At 39.6% G+C, this 12352-nt stretch overlaps 1 protein-coding gene across 1 annotated transcript; it reads right to left on the bottom strand.

Annotated features, from left to right (window-relative positions):
• Positions 1-2610: 2610 nt before the first annotated feature.
• On the bottom strand, positions 2611-4159 carry LOC139749699 (uncharacterized). The gene has a single exon (XM_071663853.1). The coding sequence runs from the start codon at positions 4017-4019 to the stop codon at positions 3495-3497; it is 525 nt and encodes a 174-aa protein (XP_071519954.1). The 5' UTR covers positions 4020-4159; the 3' UTR covers positions 2611-3494.
• Positions 4160-12352: the final 8193 nt, after the last annotated feature.

Genomic DNA, 12352 nt, shown 5'->3' with positions numbered 1-12352 from the left:
GCTGTCTCCCGCGTTTGCGAGGTAGCGCAAGGAAACAGACGAAAGAAATGGCCCAACCCACCCCTATACACACGTATATACATACACGTCCACACACGCAAATATACATACCTACACAGCTTTCCATGGTTTACCCCAGACGCTTCACATGCCCTCATTCAATCCACTGACAGCGCGTCAACCCCGGTATACCACATCGATCCAATTCACTCTATTCTTTGCCCTCCTTTCACCCTCCTGCATGTTCAGGCCAGGATCACACAAAATCTTTTTCACTCCATCTTTCCACCTCCAATTTGGTCTCCCACTTCTCGTACCCTCCACCTCCGACACATATATCCTCTTGGTCAATCTTTCCTCACTCATTCTCACCATGTGCCCAAAACATTTCAAAACACCCTCTTCTGTTCTCTCAACCACGCTCTTTTTATTTCCACACATCTCTCTTACCCTTACGTTACTTACTCGATCAAACCACCTCACACCACACATTGTCCTCAAACATCTCATTTCCAGCACATCCACCCTCCTGCTCACAACTCTATCCATAGCCCACGCCTCGTAACCATACAAAATTGTTGGAACCACTATTCCTTCAAACATACCCATTTTTGCTTTACGAGATAATGTTCTCGACTTCCACACATTCTTCAAGGCTCCCAGGATTTTCGCCCCCTCCCCCACCCTATGATCCACTTCCGCTTCCATGGTTCCATCCGCTGCCAGATCCACTCCCAGATATCTAAAACGCTTTACTTCCTCCAGTTTTTCTTCATTCAAACTTACCTCACAATTGACTTGACCCTCAACCCTACTGTACCCAATAACCTGCTCTTATTCACATTTACTCTATATATATATATATATATATATATATATATATATATATATATATATATATATATATATATATATATATATATATATATATATATATATATATATATATATATATATATATATATATATATATATATATATATATATATATATTCATATATATATATATGTATATATATATATATATATATATATATATATATATATATATATATATATATATATATATATATATATATATATATATATATATATATATATATATATGTATATATATATATATATATATATATATATATATATATATATATATATATATATATATATATATATATATATATATATATATATATATATATATGCGGCAGGGGTGTGTGATGTCTCCATGGTTGTTTAATTTGTTTATGGATGGGGTTGTTAGGGAGGTAAATGCAAGAGTTTTGGAAAGAGGGGCAAGTATGAAGTCTGTTGGGGATGAGAGAGCTTGGGAAGTGAGTCAGTTGTTATTCGCTGATGATACAGCGCTGGTGGCTGATTCATGTGAGAAACTGCAGAAGCTGGTGACTGAGTTTGGTAAAGTGTGTGGAAGAAGAAAGTTAAGAGTAAATGTGAATAAGAGCAAGGTTATTAGGTACAGTAGGGTTGAGGGTCAAGTCAATTGGGAGGTGAGTTTGAATGGAGAAAAACTGGAGGAAGTGAAGTGTTTTAGATATCTGGGAGTGGATCTGGCAGCGGATGGAACCATGAAAGTGGAAGTGGATCATAGGGTGGGGGAGGGGGCGAAAATTTTGGGGGCCTTGAAGAATGTGTGGAAGTCGAGAACATTATCTCGGAAAGCAAAAATGGGTATGTTTGAAGTGGTTCCAACAATGTTGTATGGTTGCGAGGCGTGGGCTATGGATAGAGTTGTGCGCAGGAGGATGGATGTGCTGGAAATGAGATGTTTGAGGACAATGTGTGGTGTGAGGTGGTTTGATCGAGTGAGTAACGTAAGGGTAAGAGAGATGTGTGGAAATAAAAAGAGCGTGGTTGAGAGAGCAGAAGAGGGTGTTTTGAAGTGGTTTGGGCACATGGAGAGAATGATATATATATATATATATATATATATATATATATATATATATATATATATATATATATATATATATATATATATATATATATATATATATATATATATATATATATATATATATATATATATATATCCCTGGGGATAGGGCAGAAAGAATACTTCCCACGTGTTCCCTACGTGTCGTAGAAGGCGACTAAAAAGGGAGGGAGCGGGGGGCTGGAAATCCTTCCATCTAGTTTTTTTTTAATTTTCCAAAAGAAGGAACAGAGAACGACGCCAGGTGAGGATATTCCCTCAGACGCCCAGTCCTCTGTTCTTAACGCTACCTTGCTAAAGCGGAAAATGGCGAATAGTATGAAAGAAAAGAAAATATATATATATATATATATATATATATATATATATATATATATATATATATATATATATTTATATATATATATATATATATATATATATATATATACATATATATATATATATATATATATATATATATATATATATATATATATATATATATATATATATATATATATATATATATATATTTTTTTTTCTTTCTTTCATACTATTCGCCATTTCCCGCATTAGCGAGGTAGCGTTAAGAACAGAGGACTGGGCCTTTGAGGGAATATCCTCACCTGGCCCCCCTTCTCTGTTCCTTCTTTTGAAAAAAAAAAAACGAGAGGGGAGGATTTCCAGCCACCCGCTCCCTCCCCTTTTAGTCGCCTTCTACGACACGCAGGGAATACGTGGGAAGTATTCTTTCTCCCCTATCCCCAGGGATAATATTAAACCTAATGAAATAAAAAAACCCCACTAATCACTAATAAGATCATCAACAACTAACTTTCATTCTAAAGCCAAGAAACTGATAATCATTTGCATTACATTTCAGTATCTTGCTGGATTCTAAACTAATGCCATGTATAGGTAATAAAAATGCTGCTTCTCCATTTACAAATCACATTACTTCACATCACAAAAACCGCTTGTAAAACAGGTTTCACATTATCTTCAGACCTACGGTGAATAACCTGAATGGTTAATCAGTTGTCCTTAGCTGTAAGTTTAACAATTAAAAGATGAAAATAGCTTTAAATGCTTGCGAGTATTTTCCTAGGTAATTTGTTCATTAAAATCTAATTAAGATCTTAGACTAATTTTATGTACGTATAGCCTTTGAAATTTTAGGAGATAATGCAGATTAAGAAAAAAATGTCATGTTTAGCATTTCGATTGCACTACTGGTTAAAATAAATAAGGATGGCTGAAAAAACTATTTTTAAGAATATATTAGTACAATATACTAAAATGTTTAAAATCCAAGAATTCCTACCTTAAAGAGAAATAATTCATAATGATTCTTTTTCCTAGTATGTGAAATTAAAACAGTATCTTAAACAAGAACAAAGATTGTGTATGAGTTTTCAGGTGATACTAAAATACTGGTACATATATCTCCTTACGTCAATACCACTTTTAAAGCTGGCACAGCCTATGTACAGCAAAGTTAATTCTCATTAAAAGAACATTTTCTGTGAGTGCTGCTTTGACAGCCTAACTTTTAGTTGTGTTAATGCCACTCTGAACCAAAGCCATAAGCAGAGTCTGAGTCTGAATCAGCATTCATAGGGGGTGGTCCTGGTATCTGTGGAGGGGTTGTGGTATCATCTGTAGGTGCAAGGGCAGAATGTGCTGAAACTGGACGATTCATCACAAAGTCACGTTCTTTCTTGGTTCTCCTCTTCTTGATGGGTCCAAACTTAGGGGGCGGCATTGATTTTGATTCTTTATCTGCATCGGGAAGTGAGTCACTGGAGCCCCAGGCACGGTGTAGCCTTGCCTCAACATCACGGGACAGCAGATTATTGAAGGCCTCAGTTGTTTTTCGCACCTTCACATTCAGGGACCCGATGCGTAAAAATCCAGCCGCCTCTTTTACGGAATTTCTTCTCTGCACGATTCTTTTCTGCGTGTCCTGATGAACGGTGGAGGAGATGGTGTTGTAGGTGCGAGGCTTCTTGCCCGAGTAGTCGCGCATGTTCAGATCCGCGCCGCAGTGGGCGAGTAGGTCGAACACTTCCGTGCGGTTGTACATAGCTGCTATGTGCAGTGGCGTGTACCCCCCATTGGATCTGGCGTTGACATCGACGTGGTGGGTGCCGACCAGCAGTTTGACCACTTCGTTCCTGCCGTGTTTAGCTGCCCAGTGTAGCGCCGTGTAGCCGTTGGCAATATCCGTTATATATATATATATATATATATATATATATATATATATATATATATATATATATATATATATATATATATTCATTTATTACACTTTGTCGCTGTCTCCCGCGTTTGCGAGGTGGCGCAAGGAAACAGACGAAAGAAATGGCCCAACCCCCCCCATATACATGTATATACATACGTCCACACACGCAAATATACATACCTACACAGCTTTCCATGGTTTACCCCAGACGCTTCACATGCCTTGATTCAATCCACTGACAGCACGTCAACCCCGGTATACCACATCGCTCCAATTCACTCTATTCCTTGCCCTCCTTTCACCCTCCTGCATGTTCAGGCCCCGATCACAAAAAATCTTTTTCACTCCATCTTTCCACCTCCAATTTGGTCTCCCTCTTCTCCTTGCTCCCTCCACCTCCGACACATATATCCTCTTGGTCAATTTTTCCTCACTCATCCTCTCCATGTGCCCAAACCACTTCAAAACACCCTCTTCTGCTCTCTCAACGACGCTCTTTTTATTTCCACACATCTCTCTTACCCTTACGTTACTCACTCGATCAAACCACCTCACACCACACATTGTCCTCAAACATCTCATTTCCAGCACATCCATCCTCCTGCGCACAACTCTATCCATAGCCCACGCCTCGCAACCATACAACATTGTTGAAACCACTATTCCTTCAAACATACACATTTTTGCTCTCCGAGATAATGTTCTCGACTTCCACACATTCTTCAAGGCCCCCAGAATTTTCGCCCCCTCCCCCACCCTATGATCCACTTCCGCTTCTATGGTTCTATCCGCTGCCAGATCCACTCCAAGATATCTAAAACACTTTACTTCCTCCAGTTTTTCTCCGTTCAAACTCACCTCCCAATTGACTTGACCCTCAACCCTACTGTACCTAATAACCTTGCTCTTATTCACATTTACTCTTAACTTTCTTCTTCCACACACTTTACCAAACTCAGTCACCAGCTTCTGCAGTTTCTCACATGAATCAGCCACCAGCGCTGTATCATATATATATATATATATATATATATATATATATATATATATATATATATATATATATATATATATATATATATATATATTCTTTCTTTCATACTATTCGCCATTTCCCGCATTAGCGAGGTAGCGTTGAGAACAGAGGACTAGGCCCTTGAGGGAATATCCTCACATATATATATATTTTTTTTTTTTTTTTCATACTATTCGCCATTTCCCGCGATAGCGAGGTAGCGTTAAGAACAGAGGACTGGGCCATTGAGGGAATATCCTCACCTGGCCCCCTTCTCTGTTTCTTCTTTTGGAAAATTAAAAAAAAACGAGAGGGGAGGATTTCCAGCCCCCCGCTCCCTTCCCTTTTAGTTGCCTTCTACGACACGCAGGGAATACGTGGGAAGTATTCTTTCTCCCCTATCCCCAGGGATAATATATATATATATATATATATATATATATATATATATATATAAATATACATATATATATATATATATATATATATATATGGAGAAATATATATATATATATATATATATATATATATATATATATATATATATATATATATATATATATATATATATATATATATATATATATATATATATATATATACATATATATATATATATATATATGGAGAAAAACTGGAGGAAGCAAAGTGTTTCAGATATCTGGGAGCGGATCCGGCAGCAGATGGAACCACGGAAGCGGAAGCGGATCACAGGGTGGGGGAGGGGGCGAAAATCCTGGGAGCCCCGAAGAATGTGTGGAAGTCGAGAACACCATCTCGGAAAGCAAAAATGGGCATGTTTGAAGGAATAGTGGCTCCAACAATGCTGCATGGTTGCGAGGCGCGGGCCACGGACAGAGTTGTGCGCAGGAGGCTGGATGTGCTGGAAATGAGATGCCCGAGGACAACGCCTGGTGTGAGGTGGCTTGATCGAGCAAGCAAAGCAAGGGTAAGAGAGATGAGTGGCAACAAAAAGAGCGCGGTTGAGAGAGCAGAAGAGGGCGCCCCGAAATGGCTTGGGCACACGGAGAGAATGAGTGAGGAAAGATTGACCAAGAGGACACATGTGTCGGAGGTGGAGGGAACGAGGAGAAGCGGGAGACCAAATTGGAGGCGGAAAGATGGAGCGAAAAAGCTTTAGTGTGATCGGGGCCCGAACACGCAGGAGGGCGAAAGGAGGGCAAGGAGCAGAGTGAACTGGATCGATGTATCATACCGGGGCCGACGCGCTGTCAGTGGATTGAATCAGGGCATGTGAAACGTCTGGGGTAAACCATGGAAAGCTGTGTAGGTATGTATATTTGCGTGTGTGGACGTATGTATATACATGTGTATGGGGGTGGGCCGGGCCACCTCCCCCGCCTGCTCCCCAGCGCCATCCCGCAAACGCGGGAGACAGCAAAAAGAAAAAAAAAAAAAAAAAAAAAATATATATATATATATATATATATATATATATATATATATATATATATATATATATATATGGATAGAGTGATAAGAGAGATGAAAGCAAAACAAAGGGAAAGGGGTGTAGAGAGTGTGGGAGTGAGGTATGGTAGCTAGTGGCAAGCCTGTTTGTGGATGATACTGTGTTGTTTGCTGAGTGAATAGGAACTCCCAAAGGTTGTAAGTGTCTATATAATGTGTATAAGCATGGGTGACTGAAGGTAAATACCACTAAAAGTAAAGGAATGGTGTTTGTAATGTGACCATTATGTGACATTCCTTTTTTCATTCATTTCAAGCTAGAAGTTTCAGTTTTCTAAATTGTTTCTTACATTTTTCATATGTATATATATGTATGTGTGTGTGTGTGTGTATGTGCGTATGTATGTGTATGCGTGTGTATGTGTATATGTATGTATATATCCATATTATCCCTGGGGATAGGGGTGAAAGAATACTTCCCACGTATTCCTCGCGTGTCGTAGAAAGCGACTAGAGGGACGGGAGCGGGGGGCCAGAAATCCTCCCCTCCTTGTATTAACTTTCTTAAATGGGAAACAGAAGAAGGAGTCACGCGGGGAGTGCTCATCCTCCTCGAAGGCTCAGAGTGGGGTGCCTAAATGTGTGTGGATGTAACCCAGATGTGAAAAAAGGAGAGATAGGTAGTATGTTTGATGAAAGGAACCTGGATGTTTTGGCTCTGAGTGAAACGAAGCTCAAGTGTAAAGGGGAAGAGTAGTTTGGGAATGTCTGGGGAGTAAAGTCAGGGGTTAGTGAGAGGACAAGAGCAAGGGAAGGAGTAGCATACTCCTGAAACAGGAGTTGTGGGAGTATGTGATAGAATGTAAGAAAGTAAATTCTCCATTAATATGGGTAAAACTGAAAGTTGATGGAGAGAGGTGGGTGATTATTGGTGCTTATGCACCCGGGCATGAGAAGAAAGATCATGAGAGGCAAGTGTTTTGGGAGCAGCTGAATGAGTGTGTTAGTGGTTTTGATGCACGAGACCGGGTTATAGTGATGGGTGATTTGAATGCAAAGGTGAGTAATGTGGCAGTTGAGGGAATAATTGGTATACATGGGGTGTTCAGTGTTGTAAATGGAAATGGTGAAGAGCTTGTAGATTTATGTGCTGAAAAAGGACTGATGATTGGGAATACCTGGTTTAAAAAGCGAGATATACATAAGTATACTTATGTAAGTAGGAGAGATGGCCATAGAGCGTTATTGGATTACGTGTTAATTGACAGGCGTGCGAAAGAGAGACTTTTGGATGTTAATGTGCTGAGAGGTGCAACTAGAGGGATGTCTGATCATTATCTTGTGGAGGCTAAGGTGAAGATTTGTATGGGTTTTCAGAAAAGAAGAGTGAATGTTGGGGTGAAGAGGGTGGTGAGAGTAAGTGAGCTTGGGAAGGAGACCTGTGTGAGGAAGTACCAGGAGAGACTGAGTACAGAATGGAAAAAGGTGAGAACAATGGAAGTAAGGGGAGTGGGGGAGGAATGGGATGTATTTAGGGAATCAGTGATGGATTGCGCAAAAGATGCTTGTGGCATGAGAAGAGTGGGAGGTGGGTTGATTAGAAAGGGTAGTGAGTGGTGGGATGAAGAAGTAAGAGTATTAGTGAAAGAGAAGAGAGAGGCATTTGGACAATTTTTGTAGGGAAAAAATGCAATTGAGTGGGAGATGTATAAAAGAAAGAGACAGGAGGTCAAGAGAAAGGTGCAAGAGGTGAAAAAAAGGGCAAATGAGAGTTGGGGTGAGAGATTATCATGAAATTTTAGGGAGAAGAAAAAGTTGTTCTGGAAGGAGGTAAATAAAGTGCGTAAGACAAGGGAGCAAATGGGAACTTCAGTGAAGGTCGTAAATGGGGAGGGGATAACAAGTAGTGGTGATGTGAGAAGGAGATGGAGTGAGTATTATGAAGGTTTGTTGAATTTGTTTCATGATAGAGTGGCAGATATAGGGTGTTTTGGTCGAGGTGATGTGCAAAGTGAGAGGGTTGGGAAGGATGATTTGGTAAACAGAGAAGAGGTAGTGAAAGCTTTGCGGAAGATGAAAGCCGGCAAGGCAGCAGGTTTGGATGGTATTGCAGTGGAATTTATTAAAAAAGGGGGTGACTGTATTGTTGACTGGTTGGTAAGGTTATTTAATGTATGTATGACTCATGGTGAGGTGCCTGAGGATTGGCGGAATGCGTGCATAGTGCCATTGTACAAAGGCAAAGGGGATAAGAGTGAGTGCTCAAATTACAGAGGTATAAGTTTGTTGAGTATTCCTGGTAAATTATATGGGAGGGTATTGATTGAGAGGGTGAAGGCATGTACAAAGCATCAGATTGGGGAAGAGCAGTGTGCTTTCAGAAGTGGTAGAGGATGTGTGGATCAGGTGTTTGCTTTGAAGAATGTATGTGAGAAATACTTAGAAAAGCAAATGGATTTGTATGTAGCATTTATGGATCTGGAGAAGGCATATGATAGAGTTGATAGAGATGCTCTGTGGAAGGTATTAAGAATATATGGTGTGGGAGGAAAGTTGTTAGAAGCAGTGAAAAGTTTTTATCGAGGATGTGCGGCATGTGTACGTGTAGGAAGAGAGGAAAGTGATTGGTTCTCAGTGAATGTAGGTTTGCGGCAGGGGTGTGTGATGTCTCCATGGTTGTTTAATTTGTTTATGGATGGGGTTGTTAGGGAGGTAAATGCAAGAGTTTTGGAAAGATTGGCAAGTATGAAGTCTGTTGGCGATGAGAGAGCTTGGGAAGTGAGTCAGTTGTTGTTCGCTGATGATATAGCGCTGGTGGCTGATTCATGTGAGAAACTGCAGAAGCTGGTGACTGAGTTTGGTAAAGTGTGTGGAAGAAGAAAGTTAAGAGTAAATGTGAATAAGAGCAAGGTTATTAGGTACAGTAGGGTTGAGGGTCAAGTCAATTGGGAGGTGAGTTTGAATGGAGAAAAACTGGAGGAAGTGAAGTGTTTTAGATATCTGGGAGTGGATCTGTCAGCGGATGGAACCATGGAAGCGGAAGTGGATCATAGGGTGGGGGAGGGGGCGAAAATTCTGGGGGCCTTGAAGAATGTGTGGAAGTCGAGAACATTATCTCGGAAAGCAAAAATGGGTATGTTTGAAGGAATAGTGGTTCCAACAATGTTGTATGGTTGCGAGGCGTGGGCTATGGATAGAGTTGTGCGCAGGAGGATGGATGTGCTGGAAAAGAGATGTTTGAGGACAATATGTGGTGTGAGGTGGTTTGATCGAGTGAGTAACGTAAGGGTAAGAGAGATGTGTGGAAATAAAAAGAGCGTGGTTGAGAGAGCAGAAGAGGGTGTTTTGAAGTAGTTTGGGCACATGGAGAGAATGAGTGAGGAAAGATTGACCAAGAGGATATATGTGTCGGAGGTGGAGGGAACGAGGAGAAGAGGGAGACCAAATTGGAGGTGGAAAGATGGAGTGAAAAAGATTTTGTGTGATCGGGGCCTGAACATGCAGGAGGGTGAAAGGAGGGCAAAGAATAGAGTGAATTGGAGCGATGTGGTATGCCTTGGTTGACGTGCTGTCAGTGGATTGAATCAAGGCATGTGAAGCGTCTGGGGTAAACCATGGAAAGTTTTGTAGGTATGTATATTTGCGTGTGTGGACGTATGTATATACATGTGTATGGGGGGGGTTGGGCCATTTCTTTTCGTCTGTTTCCTTGCGCTAACTCGCAAACGCGGGAGACAGCGACAAGTATAATAAATATATATATATATATATATATATATATATATATATATATATATATATATATATATATATATATATATATATATATATATATATGTATATATATATATATATATATATATATATATATATATATATATATATATATATATATATATATATATATATATATATATATACATATATATATATATATATATATATATATATATATATATATATATATATATATATATATATATATATATATATATATTTTTTTTTTTTTTTTTTTTTTTTTCTTTCCTTTAAACTATTCGCCATTTCCCGCGTTAGCGAGATAGCATTAAGAACAGAGGACTGGACCTTTGAGGGAATACCCTCACCTGGCCCAATTCTCTGTTCCTTCTTTTGAAAAAAAAAAAAAACAAAAAAACGAGAGGGGAGGATTTCCAGCCCCCCGCTCCCTCCCCTTTTAGTCGCCTTCTACGACACGCAGGGAATACGTGGGAAGTATTCTTAATCCCGTATCCCCAGGGATAATATATATATATATATATATATATATATATATATATATATATATATATATATATATATATATATATATATATATATATGTATATGCAAACCTACATTTACTTAGAACCAGTCACTCTCCTCTCTTCCTACACGTACACATGCCTTACATCCTCGATAGAAACTTTTCACTTCTTCTAACAACTTACCTCCTACACCATGTATTCTTAATACCTTCCACAGAGCATCTCTATCAACTCTATCATATGCCTTCTCCAGATCCATAAATGCTACATACAAATCCATTTGCTTTTCTAAGTATTTCTCACATACATTCTTCAAAGCAAACACCTGATCCACACATCCTCTACCACTTCTGAAACCACACTGATCTTCCCCAATCTGATGCTCTGTACACGCCTTCACCCTCTCAATCAATACCCTCCCATATAATTTACCAAGAATACTCACCAAACTTATACCTCTGCAATTAGAGCACTCAGTGTTATCTCCTTTGCCTTTGTACAATGGCACTATGCACGCATTCCGCCAATCCTCAGGCACCTCACCATCAATCATACATACATTAAATAACCTTACCAACCAGTCATTAATACAGGAACCCACTTTTTTAATAAATTCCACTGCAATACCATGCAAACCTGCTGCCTTGCCGGCGTTCATCTTTCGCAAAGCTTTTTCTACCTCTTCTCTATTTACCAAATCCTTTTCCCTAACCCTCTCACTTTGCACACCACCTCGACCAAAACATCTGCCACTCTATCATCAAACACTTTCAACAAACCTTCAAAATACTCACTACATCTCCTTCTCACATCATCACTAGTTGTTATCACCTCCCTATTAGCCCCCTTCACTGAAATTTGCGTTTGCTTCCTTGTCTTTCGCACTTTATTTACCTCCTTCCAGAACATCTTTTTATTCTCCCTCTCGTTTTTTTTTTAATTTTCCAAAAGAAGGAACAAAGAAGGGGGCCAGGTGAGGATTTTCCCTCTAAGGCCCAGTCCTCTGTTCTTAATGCTACCTCGCAAATGCGGGAAATGGCGAATCGTATGAAAAATTTAATTATACTCTCTCACCCCAACTCTCATTATATCCCTGGGGATAGGGGAGAAAGAATACTTCCTACGCGTTCCTCACTTGTCGTAGAAGGCGACTAAAGGGGACGGGAGCGGGGGGCCAGAAACACACCCCTCCTTGTATTTTAACTTTCTAAAAGGGGAAGCAGAAGAAAGAGTCACGCGGGGAGAGCTCATCCTCCTCGAAGGCTCAGATTGGGGTGTCTAAATTTTTATGGATGTAACGAAGATGAGAAAAAACGAGAGATTGGTAGTATGTTTGAGGAAAGGAACCTGGATGTTTTGGATCTGAGTGAAACGAAGTTCAAGGGTAAAGGGGAAGAGTGGTTTGGGAATGTCTTGGGAGTAAAGTCAGGGGCTAGTGAGAAGACAAGAGCAAGGGAAGG

Source organism: Panulirus ornatus, chromosome 8 (genome assembly GCF_036320965.1).
Source record: "Panulirus ornatus isolate Po-2019 chromosome 8, ASM3632096v1, whole genome shotgun sequence".
NCBI lineage: Eukaryota > Metazoa > Arthropoda > Malacostraca > Decapoda > Palinuridae > Panulirus > Panulirus ornatus.
Note: the sequence above shows the minus strand (reverse complement) of the source record. Positions and strands in the feature narration are given on the sequence as shown.

Excerpts from the sequence above, each read along its gene's own strand:
- LOC139749699 (XM_071663853.1), bottom strand. The coding sequence starts at position 4,019 with ATGTACAACCGCACGGAAGTGTTCGACCTACTCGCCCACTGCGGCGCG.